The sequence below is a fragment of the Marmota monax genome, unplaced genomic scaffold (assembly GCF_021218885.2).
Source record: "Marmota monax isolate L192 unplaced genomic scaffold, Marmota_monax_Labrador192_F-V1.1 WCK01_AAM20220418_F8-fsc00163, whole genome shotgun sequence".
Taxonomy (NCBI): Eukaryota; Metazoa; Chordata; class Mammalia; order Rodentia; family Sciuridae; genus Marmota; species Marmota monax.
Window position 1 is genome coordinate 2,768,264 of NW_026693660.1, and position 24,405 is coordinate 2,792,668.

A 24,405-nucleotide genomic window follows, 5' to 3' on the forward strand; every position below is an offset into this window, starting at 1 on the left:
AAAGGTGAGGTGCCAAGCAACTCAGTGAGATCCTGTCTCTAAATAAAATACAAAATAGGGCTGGGGATGTGGCTCAGTGGTCGAGTGCCCCTGAGTTCAGTCCCCAGAACAACAACAACAACAAAAAAACAAGAAGTCGGGGAAAGGTAGAAAATATGGTAGGTATTAACCCAGCTTTATCAGCAATCTCTTTGAATGCCAGTGGTTTAAGTGCACTGGTTAAAAGACAGATTGTCATGGGCTGGGGGTGTGGCTTAATAGTAGAGTGCTTGCTTAGCATGCACAAAGCCCTGGGTTCCATCCCTGAAAAAAAAAAAAATTGTTAGAGTGGGCCAACAAGACCCAATATATCGTCTATAAGAAATCCTCTTCAAGGGCTGGGAATGTGGTAAGTGAGGCAGGAGATGCCAGGCAGCCAGTAAAGAGTGGGCCATTGAGACGGTTACTGGTCACTGGTGGGGGTTAAGTGAGCCAAAACCCACTGGGAACTCAGCCAGGGGAGAGCACCCGTCTCCAGGAGCTGGGACAGCAGTCCTTACACCCTACGCTAACTCCTGCTAGTTACTGGCTGAGGGTACTCCAAGGGGATGTTTAATTCCTACCTTAATTCCTATGAGAGTGGGCAAAGAAGTGCAAGAGCGGGCACTTGAGATGTGCCCTGGGGAGGTGAAGCTGTGTAGTCCAGGTGCGCACCTGCAGTGCCTGTGTGCTGATTCACGCTTTGTGAATCTCTAGTCTTCCCTGGGTCAATGGCAAGTAGAATGCCTAGTATTTTGTTTGGGTTTACAAGGGGAAAAATGAGGCAAGAGAGAGGCAGGCAGGCTAAGGACCATGCGAGCCACATGGAACGGTCATTTCTGCCTCCATTAGCCTAAGCACTCGCTGAATAGTTCATGAACCTGTGAGATTGTGTCATGGACCCAGGGGTGTCGATTCTCCTTCATCTCTGTGGACTTGTGTCCTTTTGGGTATTCATGGTGGGTGTGGACAAGGTGCAGACACCCTGTGTTACCTTAGAAGTCAGCTCCTTCTACCCTTGTTTGTAGAATCCCTGGGTCACTGCAGGACAGCTGCAAATTAATATATGCCACATTGACAGTAAATCTTTTCCTGTGTGGCATTTATTTTACCACGAATTATCAATCATTGCTATGAGTGGTCAACTGGACAGTACTCCACAAACTGTTTTGGAATCTTGTGTACAGCTTAGCTTTTAGATATACTTGTGTATATCTTCAAAAGCTTATTTTTGCTTTTTTGATCAACAGAACTTAAGCAATACAACTCATCAGTTGCATAAATCTAAACAGTGTTTTTTTTTTTTTTTTGTATTGTTTTGTTGTTTTAAAAAGTGGCTTGGCCAGTCATGGTGGTGCATGCCTATAATCCCAGCTGCTCTGGAGACTGGGGTAGGAGGATCACAACTTTGAGGCCAGCCTGGGCAACTTAGCTAGACCCTGTCTCAAAATAAAAATTTTTAAGAAGTGACGTGGATATATAACTCTGCAAGACAGCATCCCTGGATTGAATCCCAGTACTGCACTAAATAAATAAAAGACACCTGCAGGCTGGTTGTGGAGGTGAGCACCTGTAGTCCCAGCTACTAAGGAGGCTGAGGCAGGAGGTTCACTTTAGCCCAGATGTTCAAGGCTGGCTCAGGGAACATAGTGAATCCTTGGCTAGGGAGGAGGAGGAGGAGGAGGAGCGGGGGGCGGGGAGGAGGAGGAGGAGCGGGGGGGGGGAGGAGGAGGAGGGAGACTGGATGTAGCTTTATGGCCATGTGCAAGGCCCTGGGTTCAAACTCCATTGCCAAGGGGAGAAAAAGACACTTGAAATATCCTAGTCTCATATGTGTGTGTGTGTGTGTGTGTATTTTTTTAACTTTAAAATTATTAACTTAGGAAAGGACACAGAAATTATCAAAGGGTGACTTTTGAGTAAATTCACGGGGATTTTAAGATTGGTACTAGCAAGGTTACTGCAAGCTGGTTCCTATCTCATTTGCAGTCATTACTAATAGCTCTGTCTTCCTCATCTAGGAATCAAATGAGCTCGTTCCTTAAATATTTATTGAGCACCTACTATATACCAAGTACTTTGTTAGGGACATGGGTACCAAAATGCAAAGATGGTTCCTGTCTTAAACTCACCACTCCAATCCTATTTTTTCTGAAAGTCTTAAGTTCTTTACCTGCAAATTCTCCTACCAAGGGGATTTCACAGATCTTACCCTCAAGGATGAGGAGGTGTGACTAAAATGACAAGGGACAAGAGAAATGACGTCCATGTTTGCTTATGGGAATCAAGAATGCCTTGAAGGCAGGTATTGGAAAAAGCAGGCTCTGTAGGGAGACCAGTGGGGACGGAGCATGCCAGGTGAGATCACGACAATTCATGCAAGTGAGTTTTGAGGGAGGGAAATTTTTTTCCATATTTTTTTATTAGTGCATTATAGTTGTTCCTAATGGTGGAATTTGTTGTTACATGGTCATACATGCACATAATATATCCATATAATTCGGCTGCTATCATTCTCCAGAGGGAGGAAACATTTTTCAGAACAACTTTAAGAGATGTAATTTATATACAACAAACAGCATTCATTTAAAGTATATGAAATAGTTTTGTCTGAGTCAGTTTACTATTGCTATAAAGGAATACCTGAGGCTGAGTAATTTATAAAGAAAGGAAGTTTATTTAGTTCACAGTTCTGGAGGCTGGAAGTCCAAGATCAGGCAGCTGCATTCGGTGAGGGCCTTGTGCAGCGTCATCACATAGTGGAAAAATGGAAGGACAAGTGGGTGTGTGAAGAGACAGAACACAAGAGGCAGCCTTGCTTTGTAACTCACTTTTACAATAACTAAGCTAGCTCCTCCAGAGCAAGAACTCACTCTCATGAGAATTATACCAGATTGACCGGAGAGCTTATAAATCATTCATTACACTTTTGGCTTTTTTGGTTACCAAATAAGATGCATCAGGCACCACGATTGTCCTTAGGCCTTAGCCCATATGGTAACTCAGAAAGTCCCCGCCTCATCCCCAGGTGGGCCGGGGGAGTGGCCTGCTGGAGGAACTGTGGCTGAGGTCTCAGAGCCGCCTTGCTCACAGGAGGAGGGAGGATCTACGGGGAGGGAGACATGGCAGATCATGGAGGGCTTCAGATGGTGGTAAGAACAAGCCATTGGGCAACTGGGACCAAGGAAGTGACAGAATCAGATTTGTGCATTTCAACTCTGGAAATTGGGTCCAAATTAGAAATGAGGAGGCTTAACTTAAGGCCCCAGTGGTTGGGGCAGGGAGGAGATGAAGATGGAGGTCAAACCCTTAGAATTTAGGAAGCAGAACTGTGCTGTGCTGTGTTTGAGTGTGTCCCCCAGAGGTTCGTGTGCTGGAAGCTTGGGTTCTAGGGTGGCCATGTTGGGACGTGGTAGGAGCTTTAAGAGGGAGGGCCTATTGCAAGGAAATTAAGTCACAGGGGACATCACCCTGGGAAGAATTCTGGCCTCAGAGTGACTTGGTTTTCACATGAGGGAATTGTTATAAGAAAAGCAAATCTGATCCCAGATTCCCTCTGGCGTCTGGTCTTGTCACCTGACATCTTCTGCACTTGCTCCCACCACTGTAATAACGTCTACCATGAGGCCCTCACCAGAGTGGAGCAGAAGGTAGTGCCTTGCCAACCTCAAGAACTGTGAGCTAAATAACCTATTTTCTTTATACATTATCCAGCTTCAAATATTTTGTTTTAGCAACAGAAAATAGACTAATACACTCTGGTTGGCCATACAGTGTAATGAGAGAGAGTGAGAGAGGAGTCATACATAGCTCTCAGGTTTATTGTTTACCCATCGAGGTGGTGCCTTTTATGAAGGCCGTAAATCCAGGCAAGTGAACTAAATTTGTGAAAAAAGATCTGTGGTTTTGGATGTACTAGATTGAGGTGTCTGGGCTACACAAGCAGAGATGTCTAATAGTTGGGCCTAGGGATCCAGAGATCTGGGTTGAGGGTAGTCAGCATTTGGGTGACATTTCACTTAAGAATTTTGATTCATGATGGGCACAGTGGTGCACACCTGTAATCCCAGCATCTCAGGAGGCTGAGGCAGGAGGATTGCAAATTCAAAGCCAGCCTCAGCAACTCAGCAAGGCCCCAAGCAACTTAGTGAGACCCTGTCTCAAAATAAAAATAAAAAGGGCTGAGGATGTGGCTGAGTGGTTAAGCACCCATGAGTTCAATCCCCAGTACCAAAAAAAGAAAAAAAGAAAGAAAGGAAAAAAAATCAGCCATAAGAAAATTGATTCAGAACCTTCCAGTAAGTGCTGGCACTGTCTGGGAGGCATTCTCAGACACTTGGACTAAGCTAGATCATCCAGATTTGGATTCCACTTGTACTGGGTACTTGTCTTATCAAGTCACTGCTCACACATTATGGTAATTACTGACCAATTATCTCTTCCCCAGGAAGCTGTAAGCTTTGTGAGTCTGGAACCCAAGGTTTGTTCATTGCTGTATTCTCAGCCCCAGCCCAGAGCTGGGCTCCTAATGGAAGCAGAACATGTACTTTCATACTGACCAATTGAATGGCACCCTAACTGCCTGTGAATGCATCCTTCTAGAAGAGAGAGGAATGCAAAGAAGATGTTACAACGTAGTGACACAGGTGCTAGGACAACATGGAGTCTCAAACAACCTGTCGGGACACAGAGGTTGTAGCTGAAGGTTTTACAGAGTTCATTGAGTCAGGTCTCAAGAGGGTGAGGAAGAGTTCCCCAATCAAACGGGGTGAGGAGAACAGTCTAGACCTGAGATACAGCATTCACAAGAGCACAGAAGAGTGAAATGCTTGCATGTGACCAGAATAAGAGACTGGAATTTAGGAGGATGAGGACTAGCAGGAGATAAAGCTGAGAAGTCTCAGGGGACCACTGAGGGGTCAGAGTACCAAAGTAAGGGGTTGGGACTTTGTTCTTTATGAAACAGGAAGCTAGTTGGAAGTTTGAAAGCAGAGCAACATGATCTGATTACATTTTAGAAAGAAATCTCTCAGGATAGAGTAGAGAGGTTGTGAACCCTGCTCCCCCACCAAACGCATTTTTGGCAAGTACCCAGGCAATTCTCGTGTGGGTCATCCAAAGACCACACCTGGAGAAACAGTGGCGTGGATGAGAAGCTGCAGTAAGTGAAGGCTGGGGGCCCGCGACGCGCCTGAGGAGGCAGGGCAGCGAATGCAGGCTACCTAGCTGGTTAGCCCAAGGTGTTACCAGAACCTTCTTTTGAGAGATCTGAAATTCAGGGCCTCAGTGATCCCAGAGCATCAGGGATTTAAAAAATAAAAAACAAAACAGAAAAACACATGAAGCTTTACAATCCTGCCCTCGTGCCTGCTTGAACAATTGGATGTGGCAGAAAGCTTTGGGAACACAGCTGTGCCAGTGCCCAGTCAGCAGAACCCTGCCCTACCCAGGGCACTCCATCTGCTCCCAGCCTCTGGTGTCCTGGTCATTATTTAGTATAATGTGAATATTGTCCTGGCTGTTGGAAAGGTTTGGGTAGGAGAGGAAAAGTTAGGATTTTTTTCTTTTTTTATGAGTTACCCTTGATGAACTTAATAGTGTATTTCAAAAGTACTTTTTGGCCAGTGGTGAATAAACAAGTTGCTCCTGAACTAGATGGGAAAGATCTAAACACATCCTCTAAATACAACAGTGAGTCTCCAAAGTATCTCTGCGTGCCTTTTGTTTGCCTTTTAAAGTCTGTACAAACACATGTGAACAGACTCCGGACTCTAAGAATAATATTTTTCTATGGACATATATGGACAGATAAACAAAACCCCAAGGGAGAAAAAACTTCTATTAAAGTAAAAATAAAAATCTCCCACAGCAGGATCCTCCTTTGCTTCCTGGGGTTTATTTATTTCACTTTGAGATAAAAGTAGTTTGGCTTCTCAGCAGATGCCAATGAAGAGTTGAACAAAAAGAAAATATTTATCACCCATCTGTCTATCTGACTAGCTATCTATTTGGTCCCGAAAATTCTAGCCATAAATCACAGACCTTGGTACATGCTTGGGGTTAATGGCACTTTGAATAAACACTAACACGGTGCCACTCAGGATCCCCTGGGGGAACATCCTCCTCCTCATTGGTCAGTGATGATCAGTACTCCCAGTCTCTGCTCCCCCTCAAAAAGCACCCATCAGAAGCTTGGGCAGGACTTTGGGAAGCGAATCTGTCCTCGCTGGCCCCAGGCACACTGTGCTCCTGTGGCGGCAGGTTGCTGTTGGCTTCTGTCCATGCCCTGTTGGTATCTGCTGCTGACAGTCCAGGGAGCGCAGGAAGGTACCTGGTGGTTTCTCAGTAGGAAAAGAGCGAGTGGCGTGACTGTGATCTGCCCCGCTGGAGTGTCTGAGCCAGGAAGCTTCAGAAGGTTACTGTCTCCGAGGTGGTGTCTTCAGGGAACTGCCTGGGCTCAGCTGCGGGAAGTGATTACAAAGTGGTGTGCAGGTTTGGCACCATCTCTGAATCTTCTTTCTCCCTTGGCAGGATCTTCAGTAGAAAGGTCCTGTTCTAAGGGAACAGCTTGGAGGAACGTCTCTCGTTTGTGGAGTATGTGTTTGTGTCAACACCAAAACACGTATGACAAATAGCATGCAATGCCTTGACACAGCCCAACAGGTTTTTTCTGTTTACACTTAACTAGCCTTGAACAGCAGGAGGAAACCTTAAATCTTTCCTTTTCTTCTCACATATGCTTTATTGGAGAAAGCCAAATTTCTGGAGACCAAGCAGGGAGTTGATTCAAATGTTTGTGTGACTCAAGGACCTGGTTTGGCTGTTTAGCTGGTGGTATGCATATTAACTAAAATGATGTGGGTGACGGGCCGCAATGGCAGTCCTGGAGATGAGGGCCAAGAGTTGAGGGGGCAGCAGAGGTCCTTACCTGCTCATTTAGCTCCTTGCTCCTCAATATTTTTATACCAGTGAAATCAGATGGAAATTGACCTCCAGAACAGCCTCAAGGAGGCAGGGGATAGGGTGAGGGAACCAAAAGGTAGGGATTCAGAGCAGTGTCAGTCTCTGGAGCTACTGCTTCCAGAGGTGAGAAGGAATTTAGCATCGTGTGTGTAGGAACCAATTCTGCCTCTGTCGGCCTCTGGCCAGCTCCTTCCTGCACTGAGGATCCAAAGCTGAACTCTGAAGCAGCAATTCCGGACTTTTCTTTTCCTAAAACACAGACAAGACACGTCTGCAGATTGCAGCCTGCAACACAGATCTGTCAGGCTGTGGCTTGGGAGTAGTTCCCAGTGCAACCCCGCTTCTTTCTCTTCCACTGCTGAGAGCAGACCTCCACAGGAGGAGGTGTGAGGTGTTCCTCTGTAGCTTCGGGCCTTGGCACAGGACTCGGCCTGTAATTGCTGCCAAGTCAATATTGACTAAGTGAAAGATAGCCTTGAATCCACACTCATTTGTGTTTTTAAAAAGTCATTCATAAACTTGAGCATTTTAACTATTTAGTTAGTAAGGAATCCCAGTAAGCCAGCAGGATTTGGGGATGGTGAAGGACTGCTGCAGTGGGTCAGTCAGAAGGAATATTCCTTAGCATTTTTATAGGCTCTTAAAAGGAGCCTTGGCTCTGCAACTGATAAAGTCAGCTACCAGCTTTATCAGGCCTGCCACTCGACGGTTGGCAGTGTCGGACACTCCTGATGGCTCTCAGAGAAATCCTTAAGCCAAAGAGTGGGGAAGGGACAGTCCAGTGCTGCCCGATTGCCCTCGTCCCTTTGGGGGCTAACCAGGGTGGACACACGTTTCATTGCAAGATCTCATACAAATCAAGAGATTCCTAACAGGGCTGGGGTGTGGCTCAGTAGCAGAGCACCTGCCTTGCACATGTGAGGCACTGGGTTCGATCCTCGGCACCACATAAAAATAAGTAAACAAAATAAAGATATTGTATCCATCTATAACTTAAAAATATATATGTATATTTTTAAAAAACAAGTCTCCCAACAGAGCCAGATTCGGGGGAACTGGTCACCTTGCTGCTGTTGGAACTCTGAAAGCTGAAGTTGGGTCCAGGATGCAGCCCCTTCTTAAATTCAGAAGAATGGGGTTAAATGAGGATTAAAGAGTATCTTTTGTTGTCTTCTAACATTCCTATTCTGGATAATTTCTTTAATAAGAATTCTTATTTTTATTTATTTTGGAGACAGGGTCTTGCTGGTCTTAAACTCTTATCCTCAAGTGATCCTCCTACCTCAGCCTCCAGAATAGATGGGACCACAGGTGCATGCCACCACATCCCACTCACTAATAAGGATTTTTTAAAATAAGAATTTACGTTGGGTGCAACGGGTACACAACTGTATTTCCAGCTACTTGGGAGGCTGAGTGAAAATGTGAGGCCAACCTGGGCAATTTTTCTCAAAATAAAAATAAACAAAAATTAAATGTGTCTCAAAATAAAAGTTAAAAAGGGGCTGAAGATGTGGCTCAGCAGTAGAGTGCTTGTCTAGCATGCATGGTCCTGGATCCAATCCCCTGTAATGATAAATAAGTAAATAACCAAATAAATAAAAGTAAGGATTTATGTATACTTTATAGACCAGCCTTAAATAGGCAGGCATGTTTTTATAAACATAATTTTAAAAAACCGTGGTTTGGGGGCTGGGGCTATCACTCAATGTTAGAGAGTTTGACCAGCATCCGTGGGGTCTTGCGTTCAGTCCCCAGCACTGCAAAAAATAAAAATAAATAAAAACTGTGGAGTGGAGATTACCAATCAAATGCAATCATGGTCACTACTCCTCTGGCCACTACAATCTGCAGGAAATAGAATGTGGGGTTTGGAGGATAGTGGGGACCCCATGGCCGTTAGGAGGTGCCTGAGGTGGGGCTGGAGGGCAGAGCAGGGTCAACTCCAGAATCAGGAGTGCAAAGATAGCCAGCAAAGTCTGCAGATGCTAGGGTTGTCAGGCCTGGACATGACTGCTGAGTTAGTGAAGCCAGTGACAAGGGTACCCAGACATGATGGGAAAGAGTGACCAGAGATCATTTGGACGTGGGAAGAAATCCAACGAAGACTCAAACTGTTTGAGCAGGAGTGAGGTATAGACCTTGGTTATCAAGAGCATTGGAACAGCAGCTACAGGGGACACCACAGAGAAGGGAGGCTCTGTTTCTCACTGTGGGTTACTCCACCTGATGCCACCTAGAGATGCTAAGATTTCACATCTTCTTGGTAGACTCAAGGACTTTCCCCACTCTTGGAGGTATGCCAGATTGATGCAGTAAACTTGGACTGACAACATTTCAACATTAAGGTATAATTTCCTTATCTCTTTAGACCTTGAGCAAAATTTGCTTTAATTTGAAAGCTCACATGTTGTATTTCTTGATTCTAATTGTGTTCATCTCGAGTTTTTTTTTTTTTTCTGGATTGTAATTTAAGGAGAGTCCAAAAGATGTTTGCATTCCAAAGCACTAAAGTTTTCAACTGCCCTGAAAAATTGAGGTGCATAGTTGCCACTGTTTTATCAAATTGTATTGGTTTTGGAAGAAAGAGGAACTTTAAAAAAAATTGATATTCCATTGAAACATGGTATTAAAAGGGTAGAGAAGTAGAAGAATAATGATAAATACCAGAACAATGGTGATAGTCATCGGAAAATGACTGAAGGAGTTCTGAGGGAGGAAGCTTTGGGGCAGTTCTACCTGTGATGCAGATTTATGTCACAGTTTGTTCCTTTTTCCCGATTGGGCCCACCCTAGGCTTTACTTTAGAGACACTCTACTGTCTCTTTGGATGCCCATGAATGTGTCACATCTCCTTTCTAATGAAGTTAATCTGCATCTAAAGTAAAGTGAGATTACCAGCAGGCATAATCCAGCCCTGTCGTTATTTGGGAGGAGGTTCATAGAGTCTACTTTTGGGCTGGGGACGTGGTTGAGTGGTGGGGCACATGCTTAGCATACACAAGGCCCTGGGTTCCATCCCCAGCACCAAAAACAACCACAAGAGTACACTCTCATTTGTTCTCTTTAGGGAAACTCAACGATTCCCTCCTCCTGCAAAACCCACCAAAGGAAGTGTTAAAGCCATTGTAAAATCCTAATATGATATTTGCATTAAATATTAAATGTAACATACTAGGTGTTATATTTACATTTCTACCCGTCTGGTTCTCAATTGTTTGGGTGTTTTCCTGAGGGAAAACCAAAAAACTGGTAAAGCAAAATATATCAATAAGGCATTTATACTGATGAAAACAAACCAAAGTTTTTTAAAATCAATAGTTATCATATTATTTATTTTTGATCAAAGGTTTAGAGAAAGGACCTGAAAATTATTATTCAGCATGGTATTTAGTTTGAAATATATGCTGACTTTTAACTTTCAGAGATGAATAGTCTAATCCTTGATCATTCCAGAATAAGTTTAGGAATTTGTAATCATTTCCTTTTTACTGGGTATTTGCATACATCACTAACCAGCTAGGATTAGAAGGATGAGCAATCTCTCTATGCTGAAAAAGAACGATAGAACCCAGGGCCAAGCTGACAGATTCATCTTTATCAATTAAGCCTTATTGAACATTCACAAATAGTTGACATCCAGCAAGGTCCCTCTCAGTACTGACAAACTCCCTTTCATGGTGTACATTTTTAAATGAAGTTTCCAGTAGACCTATTAAAATGGTTAACATCTTATATTTTTATCCATGTCTTACCCAGAGATGAAGCATCAGGAGTGTGGTGGATATTTGCTCAGTGTTGAGGGGAAGGGTCAATGTGTATAAATAAGGAGGAGGATATCTGGCAAGGTTGGGAACATGACCTCTTGCCCTCCAAAGCCTGGGAAGCCCCAGTGAATGCTCCCAATCTCAGCAGTGTATGGACACCGTGTGAACTCTCCCCTCTGCACACAGAGCTGGGGTTAGAGGTTAATGAATGAGAGCTCTTCCCGCACTTGGGATCCTGCTCAATAGTAGTTTTATACATAAGGGCTTAAATGAGGTCAAAACAGGCCCTGCATATTGCTTCCAAACTCTCTAAATCTTTTTTATGTAATGGTGTTCAAAGATGACATCCTTCCCTCAGAGAAGGGAGAGGACAGGCTCTTATGCTTGGAGAGATGGACCAGTACTCCTGGCTCGATATGTCTGAAGGCAGAACCAAATGGAAAGCAAAGTGGGGGAGGTCCTTGCTGCCCCCTATTCTTCTCTAGTAATCCCTTAAAAAATAATTGCAGACCCAAACCTCTGGCCTCCAGCACATTTTCCACTTGATTAGAGGCTTTTGTGAGGTAGGGAAAGGGACCTGCAGACTTGTACATTGTGCTGGGACCTGAAATGTCCAGCTGGGATTTTTTTCCATCAAAAGGGGATTTTAGTAAAACCATTATCAGGGGCTTAGAGGAGAAAAGCTGTTGAGCTGCAAGTGAGGGGGTAGATTAGCATTAGCAGGCTTGTTTTGGGCCTGGTGGAAGGGTGGGAAGGAGTTTGCAACCACTTGCACACAAGTTCCTTAGTTTCCCTGAGAGTTCCTGGCAGGTGCTAAAGTAGCAAGTGGACCCAGGAGTGAGAACTAACGGGTTTGAAAATGGCACATGGAGCCTTTGACTAGCATGGAGCTGGAGGGCGATACAAGCGGCAGAGGATTGAAAGTTGTGCTTCCTGCCTGCTTGGTGGCAGCCATGGGTCTTGCTTCATTACTAGTTATATGCATCACATCACCTGAAATCCTCCCGCTGGCAATGCTATCTGTGTCCCTCTTGACAATCTGCAGAGGGGCCAACAAGAAATCAAGAAACTGAGAAGTGGTCATGCTGAATCCCTTTAAAGGGCAAATGGACACCCTATTTGGGTTGTAGGATGGCTATTCGGAAGGTTAAGATCATAGCAGCCATGACTGTCTAGTCTGCAAGAGAGTATTTGGGCTGTGTGAATTTACACACTGAGCTATGGAAGCCTGCAGGGTGAGAGTCTAGTGAAATTTATCTAAAATACAAACTTCTGTCTTCCTGGGAACATCGGAGCCTCAGCTATACCTTCGTAAATAACATGGAGTCCTGCAGGATGGAAGAGGAATACTCAGGCCATGGGAGCCACCTGTTGCCTGGATGGAGGGCCCACGTGTGGGATGTCACACAGTCAGCTTGCCCTAGAAACACTTTCCTACTTTTCCATGCATACATTCCCTTCTAGCATGCTTTCCCTGTAAAAATGGAATGATGGATAAAACAATGTTTGCTCTGATTGCTGGGAGGGTGCCCCTAGAATACCTGCTGCACATTTTTGAGTAGGACATTTTCTGGCTTGTAATGGTGTTGCCCTTGAGGGCCTATGGCCTGGTGGCCATATGAATGGGCATTTTTGCGTCAAGTCAAAGTCAAACTACTACCGAGAGGACCCCCCATATTGAAAACGCATGCTAGGCTAGAGCAGCTGTTCAAAGAGCAAGCCTCAAAAGTCATCCCTAGGACCACCTCTAGGAGCTGCTAGTGGTTTAAGTCTACACTGTCCCCTCATTTAATTGTGACACACCAGTAATGGCTTTCTAGTCTATGAAAGAGTATTTGGGCTGTGTGAATTTACAATGTGCAGGCGTCCTCCTGGCTCCTCGGCCAGCTCTGTTTCCTCCTTCTGGGCTCCGTGTGCCGTGATACATTCTCTTTTCTTTCTTCTGCAACCTCGTTTCTTTATTTGGGTTGTTTCTCCTGAATCTGTGTTCATTTGATATGGTCACTTGCTGATGGGATACTTCAGCTATGGTTTCCATAAAGTTGCCCAGGGAGATTTTCTGCTCTTCTAAGACTGGTGTGAATGGTGCCAGGAATACTCATACGTTTCATGACTAGCCCCCGAGTGCCAGCAGCTTTTCCTTCCTTTCCTCTTCTTATTTTTCCTCTAACCAAAAGTGACCACTGGCTCACTGAGATGGGACTCACCTGGCTAACGCAGCTTGGTAGATATAGCCCTGGGGGCTGGCCACCTTCTGCCTTCCACCTTTTAATTCCACTTTTGTGCCAGCTGCCCTGCAGACCCATGCTTTGATTCCCTGAGGCCAGACTATTGTGTGCCAAAAGGGCAAGACCCCTGCCCTCCAAGGCCTGTCCTTCCCTCAGCCTGTCCCTTATTGTGACATTTTATGGAATCTGGCCAAGTTGGCTTAGAAATTCTTTTTGTTTTAATTCCTGCTGTCTTTTCCTAATGTCTCTTTTCTGAATTCAAATCATGCAGGCAACTTCTTTAACAGGGTTCTTGCCATTTCTAGTTTTGTGGACTCCTTTAGATTTTATGAAAATATATTCATCTAGGCAATAATCAGACTGTATTCCTTTTAATAACTAAAAAATAAAAATACTGGGGCTGGGATTGTGGTTCAGAGGTAGAGCGCTCACCTAGCATGCACGGGGTCCTGTGTTCGATCCTCAGCACCATAAAAATAAATGAATGGAATAAAGGAAATTGTGTCCAACTACAACTGAAAAAATAAATATTTAAAATAAATAAATAAAAATACTCCTAAAATTTAAAAATCTTTTTTCCTAAAGGAGCTCTAGAATTTTCATCACAGACAATATGTTTTCTATTTTTCTTCTGTAATAATAATAAAACAGCTAACTTATTTTCTCTGTTAAAATTGTCACCTCCGTGTATGACTATAAAATTTCCCATTTGCCAAACTTCCCAAATATGACATTCTAGCCATATATTGTGAGTACGACATGGTCTTGAAGACATTTGACTTCCCTAGTCTCCAAAAACAGAGAGCTGCTGGGTAGCTCAGGGGGACTTTGTGGGGCAGTCTGCACTACTCCAAAAGCAGTTCTCAGCATCCAGCTCCTAGGAGTTACTTCACTGATACCTTAAGTTTCGATGTCATCTTTTAAAGAAAGTGAGATTCCTTTTGTCAACTCTCACACCCTGAGGACATTCTATGGGGAGCGGGGGACATTGCATAAAGGGACAATGACCAGCTGGGATCTGACAGCTGTGAGGAGGTTCTGTTTTGCTGAAGTAGCCTCCAACTCCCAGACAATGCTGCCGCCTGCTGGTCAAATGAAGGGTTTTCAGAAGTGCTGGATAAATTAATTTCTACACTTTCTGTCTTCCCCCGTGGAGAACAAATATTTAGTTTTGCATCAGCCCTACTTTATTTTACTGCATTATAACAGATCCTGAAATCATTTTCATAAACTTAGGGCAAAGTAAAACATGCTGTTGGACTCCTACAATACTTCAATACTGTTTGGATGTAACCCATAGCTTCATCACAATGGAGAACCATATATCTTGTGGTTTTGTTTTTGTTTTATTTATTTATTTATTTTTGTTATTGTTGTTTCATAGAAAGGGTCAAGGAACAGTTCAGAAATAGAAAAGAGCAGTTTTCCACCCTTACCTTTCAATAGCATGTAGTGCTTGACTTCTGCCTCCTAATCTACATAAACACATTTTTGTTTCTACAGCAAGCAGTAATGAAACCTTTCTTTGATTGGTAAATCCTGTGTCATACTTACAGTAGTGAATTTCTGCAGTTCCTCTTGTGATTCCATTGAAAATTAGACCCTTCTCTATGGGGAACAAAAAGAGACCAGCTGCCTTTCTGTGGGTCACATGGTTCTGATTGTCATGATTTGACTCTGAGTACAATGGCTGGGCATCTGTCTCAAGTGTACGCAATGTCAGGGAGGGCTGGGAGAGTCCTCACCTGTCTACTCCAGTCTCTGGAAACTTGACAACCCTCTCTGCTCTCTGTACCAGCCAGCTGTGAGCCCAACAAAGTTCTGGAAGCCACAGAACTTGGCCCCGTGGTTTCATGATTCCTGACTGGCTGAATTGTGTGCATTTGAAATGAACTAGAAGAGCTAGAAATTGTCACTTTCATCTTGTTTGCTTAAGACACACCCACTGTCCATCCATCCATCCAGTTTGTTTTTTTTCTGATAGTTAATAGCAGCAGGTTTTTGAGCAGTGAAGATTTAAAATATTGAAAGTAGAAAAGGAAGGCACTAAATAGATTGTCCTGCATCTAAGAACACAAGAATTTATTTATTTGAGTGGCTTAAACTCATGGTTTCTCCCTTATTTTAACTATTTGTAAAAGTTTAGCCTCAGTGATTTTTCTAACAGTCTAAAGATGATCAGGACTAATTTTTGTGGTTCCTCCCTATTTAGAGACCAGTTCTCAAAGAACTTTGCCCTGGGCTAGAAGATGGAAGCAGGTTCATATATAAACAATGCCAGTTTGGGGTTAAGATTTCCTGAGGAGAAATATTATTCAAGATGTTTGTGGTAAATATTTTCTCATATCATTTCTTAAAAACATTTTTAGTTGTAGATGAATATAATACCTTTATTTTATGCATTTAGTTTTTTTATATGGTGCTGGGGATCAAACTCAGTGCCCCACGCGCTAGGCAAGCAGCTCCACCACTGAGCCACAACCCTAACTAACCCTTTCATATTATTTTTAAATGAAAACTACAGTGCTTCCCAAACCAATACTGATTAACTCCACACTATTTATGAAAAAAAAATCTGGTCTTGAAGAACTATTTTCCCATAATCTAATTCCAGAATCCTGGATCGTGATGAGTAGTAATTATTGAAAGGCAGCTGTGTGGTAGGCTTGGTCCTACTAGAGTGTAAATGAAGGACTAATAAATATGAGAAGATACCCTCTACTATCAAATTAGACCCTTTTACTCTTTCTGGACAAGAGGGATTTGTAATAAAACATTTACGAGGTCAAGCCTTTTTATCCTTGAATGAAGAAAAAAAAACTAAGGTTCCTGTAATTCAATTCTACTTTATAAGAGAATGTGATAGATATTTGTAGTGTATTAAATACATGTAAATTCTTGGCTTTAAGGCTATCACAAGCATAGACTTCCAGGATTTGTACTGCACATTACCATTTAAGACAATCCAGTGTTTTGGAAACTGGCTCAAATCCTTTGCAAACAACACATTTGACACGACCAACCACTTTAGACCTAAGGGTCTGTAAGTAGACTATTTGCCAACCTGTCCTGGTTTCTCAGCTTCTTGAGTAACCCCATGTATAATAATGCTTGCAAAACACATCTAAGTTTACATACTGTAATGCATATTAAACAGCAATGACTTTTGGCATTTGGGGGTATTTTTGTTTTTCTACTCCTGATTCTAGTGCTGGATGTTTCTGAACAGAGGGAGGTGTTTTCCAAAGAGCTACCTGCAAGTCAACTGCCTTCTGATGCTCAGTAAAGTCTGGAGCAGCCTTGGCTTCAAGACTAAATCCTTGTGTCATCTATGCAAAATCTTTTTGACTGTGTTAAGCTTCTTTCCCCACTTGTAAAGTTAAATGTACCATATCTGCCAGATCCGAGACAAGAAAATTTTCAATACAGAAATTGAACATGCTGTTACAACTAAATTCCTCCAGTAGATCACATTTACCTTCCTAACACTGTCTCACCTGGGTTTCTTTCCTGCTGCTGGTTTCTTTCCCTTTTCACAGGACTGGGAAGAGATAGTTGTCAGAAGCTGCATGACATCTTGGTTTTGTTTTACCCAGTTCCCTTCTTTGTAACTCAGACTCTTTATTTCCACTATCACAAATATAAGAATCCTTGTTTGTTTTTGCAATACTGGGGATCAAACCCAGGCCCTGGAGCATGCTAGGAAAATGCTCTACCACTGAGCTACTCTCTACCCACAGTTTTTTATAAGGACATGTAGCATTTGACCCTTAAACAATTAAAATAGAAGAGTAATGAGTTAATAAAAACTTAAGTCCTTTTTAGGAAAATAAGTACCCTTTTGTAGGCTAACAGCAGAGGATACACACCTCTGTCACTTTACTGGGGAAAGGATTGAACACATCCTGCTCCAGGGCTGCTGCGGTTAAGATGGGAAGCTCACTTTATCTTGTGCCTCAACTGGAAGAGTTGGCTTTGCATAGTACCAAGCATTCTGCTTTGGTAAAGGCAACTCAGAGCAATCCCTGGAAGAGAGGAAAAGACTAACACTGATCATCAGTGGACATTTAAAAATATTTACTAATTGTCTAGAAACACCATTTCCATCTAAGAACTGAAAACAATTGCTCTCCACCAAGTTGTGCACATACATACCTTTGATCAATTATGAATCATGAATAGTTGATACTGCTCTCAATACCAATGTTTCATCTACTTTACCACATTTGCTTTTTAAAACATTTAAGTTGCTACTTAATATTGCAATAAGAGCATTGACAAAAATGAGGTAACTATATGGTCCAAGCATTAGCTTAGGTTTAAATGCAGTTTTCTAATTTCTAATCCTATGTTTTCCTCATGATTCACATTATTTCATCAAAAAGCCTCATCCCTCTGGCTCCTCGGGGGTTCATAATGGCACAAAATTTAGGTCTTGCCCTCTACTAAAGGGATAGAATTAACTTTTAAAAGGGGTGATGTTTGGTGCAGGAAAGAGAACAGAGAGAAGGGACCAGTAGATGACTTACTCCAGTCCCTCCCTTTCCCCAGCAGAACAGAGCAAAGATCAGAGGCCAGGGGCTTCCCTTTTCATAGGTCTGGGAAGAGACAGTTGTCAGAAGCTGCATGAGGTCTAGGTTTTGTTTTACAAATCTGATCTTTTAATCAAGAGGATCTTATTCTTTGGAAACACAGTGGTCCCCTGGGGCCACAACCCCTTTCCCCTTTGAAAACCTAAGTTCAAATTCTCTTAAGTAGAATACTGAAAGGTTTAACTTATCTGCCAAGGCCAGCATGTAAGCAGTAACCACTCAGGAAAGCACCAGTCTGGGGGGACAGGCCATACTTCAGTCCACATCCTGTATGTCCTTTTTTAAGTTCTTACCTTTAAAGAGAGACTCCAATAAAAGGAACATTTGCTTTTGCAGATCTTTATTATTAATTTGAACCATGAAAAGAAATGATCAGTCTGAGTTTTCTTCCACCATTTAAGGATGTCCTGATACTGGCTTTGAATTTCAATAAATGTAAGTTAGGCAAGCACCCTTTTGCCAAATGTAGAATAAATCAAATGGGCTTCCCCCTCCTCCCCTGCCAGGTAGGACTAAGGAATTCAGCAGGAAAGAGTCCCTGGCTGGGAGAATTATGCAGCAACACCCAGCACTCTTAGCTAGAGGTCCATCATGGCCCTTTGAGGGCTGCAAAGTTGTCTGTCCCAGTAAGAATTAGAAAATACATGAAGCCTTTTCTTGACTACTATCCAGTTCCTATTGAAGTTTATTACTGCTGAACGATTAGGTTCACATTAAGTTTACATGTTTTTTCCAGTTCTTAAGTTTCAGCAAATACCTGAATCATGTTTTACTACCTAAAAATTTAATGGAAATGCCTTTTAACTTTCATACCACTATGTATAGCAACTAACTTCCTTTGGTATTCCTAAATGCATTCTAAATGCATCTCTGTCCTATGGGTGTGGTGGGCATTAAGCCCTCATACACCCCACATTTACCCTGACCCTTTGAAGTAGTACCTGTGGCATAAGCTTGTTCACGCTGTGTTTACCCAGTTCCCCCTACCTTCTCAGGGGTTACCTCACTGGAATCAACATCTGATCAGTAACTGAACCTTTTCAGAGCAGAAGAGAGCTGACCTTTAGAAGTGGACCTGTGGAATCCCTCACTTTCTGGTTGAATAGCACAAGACAGGTATTATGCCTTACTGGAAAACAGGGAGACCTTTAGAAGGGTGTTTTGAAGATTAAAATTTACAAGTACCGCTGGGCATCCTGGCACACACTTGTAATCCCAGTGACTTGGGAGGCTGAGGCAGGATTGCAAGTTCTAGGCCAGCCTCAGCAACTAAGCAAGGCTCTGTCTCAAAAAAAAAGGGGGGGGGGGGGACGGGCTGGGATGTACTTGGTGATAAAGTACCAAAATAATTTTTTTAAAAAAGAATTATGCCCACATAGGTTCTCAACACATAATAATTTCTTTCCATCCAAAAAGGTTGAGAGATAAGCAATTAACCTTCACTGCTGACAGTAAATGGTTTATTAATCTTTTCCTGAGAAGGTCCAGATACATTAAATGCCTAGTTCAGGATAAGGACATGATACCCATGATCTTAACTTTCAACATTAATTTATCAACCTTAAGTCCAGCTTATATATAACTTTTAATATAAAAAAATCAAAACAGAAAATGCTTCAGGCGGTGGTAGGATTATTTTGCATGTTAAAATGAAGAATGTGAATAGAGGCAGACTTAGGAGGTGCTCAGATTTTTATTGACTGAGTGAATCTGTACAGCCATGCAGTCTCTTGGAAGAAAAATAGGCTAGGAACCTATGGCTTGTGTAACCTTCGGGAATTGTGTCAAATGCTCAATGAAAAAAGCTGGCCCTAATTCAAAGTCCCTGGTTCTAACTGGGGTTCACACATACCCCGCCCCCCACCTTTAGGCAATAAGCACTGTAACCTAAGTGGAAAGAAAAAGATCCACACCTTCCCCATAGAAAAGGAAGATGGATCTAGTGTCAGGCTCAATTAGACCCAATTGTGATGGCTCTCCAAAAAGGAACAATGCAGCTTTTGTGATATGCTCAAGTCTTAAAGCTTGGAAATTTTACAAAACAATCTTAACCCAAGAGAAACCTGGGTTCTAGCCCTCTTCCTGGAAAGAGATGCTGATCCAGGAAAGTTTGATACTGTTCTTATCAGCTCTCACTGGGATCAGTGCTTTTTTGGTGTTTAAAAAAAGGAAAAAAGTAATCTCAGAAACAACTTAGACAAACTTATGTGAAACCAGGAATATGAATTACTCCACAACTAAGAGCATTTATACTCACCAGTTTCCACAGCTCAATCACTAGGTGTCAGATTATTTGGTTATTGTCTACCAAAGGGAACTCTTTGCTAGAATTGTTGGTATTCATTTATCTGCATGAATTCAGTCTAAGAACCCTCAACTGAGTGGCCAGCCTCAGTTGGAAGTGCTTAAAATGCAAATGTACAAGAACTCCTGGCCAACCTCCCCAGCCCCCAGGAAAGTGCTTCAATGCAGCCAGGCCTGGAGGGGAATGTTAAAAAGAGGGGTAGAACTGCCCTCCTCCTTTCCACTGGGACCCTCGCTCCCTCTGGGAGATTCAGTATGCATGACTGAGCGAGGAGCAGGCAAGGACAGCAGCGCTCTTTTAACTTTTCTAAACAATGGCTTCAGCTCCCTCCACCCTTCACATCCTCCCCACAGCCGATCTAAGAGTAGACACCCATCTTTCTTCTTGGCCACCCCCATATCTCATGACCCATTTTTTCAGTATTACCCCTAGATCTAATTTCCACCCAAAGAAAAACTGGCCGTTTGAGGAAACTGACTTTTACAAGTCAAATTTTTTTTAAAGTTTCATTTTGTTCAGTTTCTTTAAATTTTCATGTTGACAGTTTAAAACCAAAAACTATAGAATTCTCCACTCTAATCACATTTCTAGAAATGGAACATTATTTGGGTGTCATTAGTAAACCTTACACAAAATAAATTTTTAACCATGAGCTTGCTCACTCACATAGGATGCACCAAATCTATACCTTATTTCCTTCTATCTTAGTGTACAAAGAGCACCTCCTACTTTGGCATGTACCCAAACACTCAATGCCTTAAAAATAATTCACAGATACAAGTTTTTTTGTGTGCTTTTTTTTTCAAAAACATACTTCATATTTCCTCTTTATTATATAAATATCAGTTTAACCTTTTAATGTAAGAATATAAACGTTTTAAGAGGATCTTTGTTATTATTTATACAAATTCACAAACAGTACAATTAATTGATAAAGGTCTCTGGGTTTCTTTAACTCCATGTTCTCGCATGTTGCTGTGGAGGATTCTAAAAAAATAAACAAACAAACAAAATCCAACAAAAATATACATCCTACTCAAAAGCGATTTTTTTTAAAGCCACAAGTCCCAACCCCCACCAAAATAAAGTCATCTATTCCTCCATTTAGAAACAGATCTTTTTAAAACCCACAAACTCCCATTTTATTAACAGAACACAGATAAGACGTGAATTTCAGTCTCCTCCCTTTCACATTGCCGGGGGTGCCCCAGGGTCTCTGTAGGCCAACTCTGCTCTGTACTTCCAACAGGAAGCCTCACTGTGTGACCTTTTTGTGGAGAAACTTGGAAGAGGGTGAGGGTAGGGCATAATTTGCATATATAATAATCATTTTCAAGACACAATCTGCATCTCAAACAAACAAGCAGTTCAACTCTCATTTCTCCCACACATTTGTGCTATAAATTAAGTCAAGATTTAAGAACACAGTTGGGTCCTCAAATCCCAATGGACAAGGAGAAAAAGAAAATTATAGCCAGAATGTAGAAGTAGGACACACTGGGTGGATGGAGGTTGGGAAGAAGCCAAAACAAAAAGATGTACAAACCCAATGGGCATCTTTCCAGTCTAGGCACAAAAATGTTTCAGTCTCAAAATATCTCTCTTGTAGAATTCCAGGGCTTCAGAGAAAAAAGTAAACTAAAACGAGGTAGCCAGACATATATATATATATATATAATATATATATAATTTATATATATAGAATATATAGAATATATTCAGCAGAAAAAAAAGACCATGATTTCCAATTTCTTCAAAAAACTAAAAAAAGGAAAGCAGATAAAAATAAAATGAGTGTTAATAGCAGAGTACTGCAAAAGGAGAAGTGATGAGAAGAGACTGGGATTAGTTACAAAGTGGAAGAAGGGTGAAAGGCCGTTGTAGTTGGGTTTGCTTTTTATACATTTCAAAATAAAAACCAGATCACAGTATTCAAACGAAAGCTTAAGTGAAGGCAGACATTTTCCTCAATTCCTCGGGGTGGAGAGAACTAGTCACTCCCCACCCCCACCCCATTTACAAATGCCAAGCAGTGGGGATACGGTAGCTGAAAACAGTCCTCCATCCCCTGCAGAGAGAAGTAGGTGAGTGAGTAGCAGAATCCATTTCTCCATCCGCAGGGAAAAGGAGAGGAAAATAGGGCAGTGGTAGAAGAGGAACCCCGAAGGCAATGGAAAGGGGCTGGTAGCAGGGAGGGGCGTCCGAGGAGGAGAAATGAGCTTGGGCTTCATGTCGCTGCCCTATCTCAGCCATCGCCATGAACTATGTCTAAATATGCGAGTGGGTGTATGGGGGCCGGTGGTGGTGAAGGGAGGGTGTACAGGGCAGGACAAGGGGAGCTGGTGCTGCCGCCCTCACCTGACCTTCTCACTGTCCGTCATTTGCCAGAGTCCCAGGTTGAGTACCTTGAGGCAGGGCAGCTGCGTGATGCGCTCCAGGCCGCGCTTGGTGATCCGGGTACAGCCGTACAGGTCTATGCCAGTGAGCTGGCTTAGGTGCTCAGCAATCAGCTCCAGGCCCTTGTCCGTGATGCGCACACACTGTCCAATGTTGAGCGTGCGCAGCCCGTGCATCTGCCGCACCATGCGGTTGATGCCATCATCACTGATGTGGCAGGAGCAGAGGGAGAGGGACTTGAGGCCGTCCAGCCCCTGGGCTATGTAGGCCAGACTCTGGTCCCCCACTTTGTCACAGAAGGACACATCTAACCCCGAGAGGCGCAGGCTACCCATGGCTAGGTGCATGATGCCTGTGTCACTGATATTGTCGCAGGAGCGCAGGTTAAGGCTGCGTAGGCTGCCCATGTGCGACAGGTGCAGAAGACCTGCGTCTGAGATGCCCCCGCAGAAGCTGAGGTTGAGGAGCCTCAGGCCTGTCAGCCCTCGGGAGATGTGCTTTAGAGAAAGATCCGTGAGCTTCTGGCAGTCCTGCAGCGTGAGCTGCTCCAGGCCCAGGCAGCCCTCCGCGGCGCTGCGCGTCATGCCGGCCAGGTGCCCGATGCCCACGTCCGAGAGGTGGCGGCAGCTGCGGAGATTAAGGCTCTTGAGGCGCTGCAGACCCCAGGCGATGAGCAGAAGGCCGGTGTTGGTAATATTGCTGCAACCCCCCAGCTCCAGCACCTCCAGGCCCTTGAGGTACTGGGCTATTCGGCCCAGACTGCTGTCGGTGATCTGCTTGCAGAGGCTCAGGTTGAGGGCGCGCAAGGAGCCGATTTCCTGCACAAATGCGTGGCCCAGCCCGTTGTCGGTGAGGTTGTAGCAGCCGCTGAGGTTGAGGCTTTCGATGTTGGCCATGCCCTGGATCACGTAGCTGAGGCTGCGGCGGAGGCTCAGGATCTGCACACGGCGGATGCCCCGGGCCTGCAGGCTGGGGAACAGCGACGGGTTGGCCCGGCGCAGGTGCAGCTTGGCCTCCACCCCTCGCCATACCGACTTGTGGTAGGCGGCGTCCCGCCAGGCCGTGCACACCTGCGCAGCGCGCCCCTTGTCCCGCACGTCTAGGTAGCCGAAGATCATGGCCAGCAGCTCGGGGAACAAACACGAGATGTGGGTCTCCATCTTCCTCCTCCCCCCTCCGCGGTGCTGGGGGGAGGAGGCGCGGGCCCCGCCGCTCCTGCCCCGCGGAGGCGACGAGCGCGGTCCGCCCCGGCTGCCGCCTCGGGCCCAACGGACGGCCCCTCCCCGCCTTCCGGCTCCGGCCGCCGCCGCCGCTCCTCCTCCCGGTCCGTCCGTCCTTCCTTCCTTCCTGCCGGCTTCGCCTCCCAGCCCTTCCCTCCCCCCGCCCCGGGCTCCGTGGGTCCTCACATCCCGGGCGGGGAAGGTGCCTCTCACTCCCGGCCGCCGCCGCCTCGGCTCTAAGCACGCCGCGCTCCGGCCGCGCTGCTCCGCCGGCTCGGCCGCCGCCGCTCCCACGCCCCCTGCTGCATCCTCCGCCTCCTGACGCCGCCGCCTCCGGCCGCCGCCGCTGCTGCGCGGGCCGGCGGGCCGGCAAGGGGGCCCGGGGCCGGGCGCTCGGGCTCCGGGCGCTGGGGAGGCTTCCTGCTGCCTTTGTCTCTCGCCCGCTTTTCAAACCTCCCAGCCCCGGGCCGCCCGCACTCGGCCGCCCAGGCGGGGGGACCAGAAGGCCAATCCGGGCCACCGGGCGCACGTTCCTTCTCCCCCCGCCGTCCGCGAGCAGTTGGGAGCTGCCGGCCCCGGCACGAAGGACGCCGCGCGGCCGGCAGCCGGAGCACCGCTCGGCTCAGACCCCAGGGCGAGCAGGCGGGCCGCGCGTTTGGTAGAGTCCGGCACCGACCCCTCGGCTCGACTGTTCCTTCGCGCGTCCCCTCCTCCCTTTCTGGCTCCCCCCGTGCGCGCCCGCACAATGGTACGAGCCTGCGCTGCCGGAACTGTCGGAGCCGTTACCCTGGAAACCGAGTTCTTCCTAGTCTGGTCGCCCCTGAGGTTTAACCCTGTAGGCGCCATCGGAGAGCAGCTGTCAGCAACGCGCTTCCCCACCCCTTCGTCTTTTCACCCCGCAGCCCGTTATTGAGC

At 44.8% G+C, this 24,405-nt stretch overlaps 2 protein-coding genes across 2 annotated transcripts in view; one reads left to right on the forward strand and one right to left on the reverse strand.

Annotated features, from left to right (window-relative positions):
- Wnt5b (Wnt family member 5B) overlaps window positions 1-24,405 on the forward strand; it is a 111,869-nt gene that overhangs the window by 41,440 nt on the left and 46,024 nt on the right. The gene's annotated exons all lie outside the window — the stretch shown is intronic.
- On the reverse strand, window positions 19,015-23,812 carry Fbxl14 (F-box and leucine rich repeat protein 14). Its single transcript, XM_046459818.2, has one exon. The coding sequence runs from the start codon at window positions 23,428-23,430 to the stop codon at window positions 22,228-22,230; it is 1,203 nt and encodes a 400-aa protein (XP_046315774.1). The 5' UTR covers window positions 23,431-23,812; the 3' UTR covers window positions 19,015-22,227.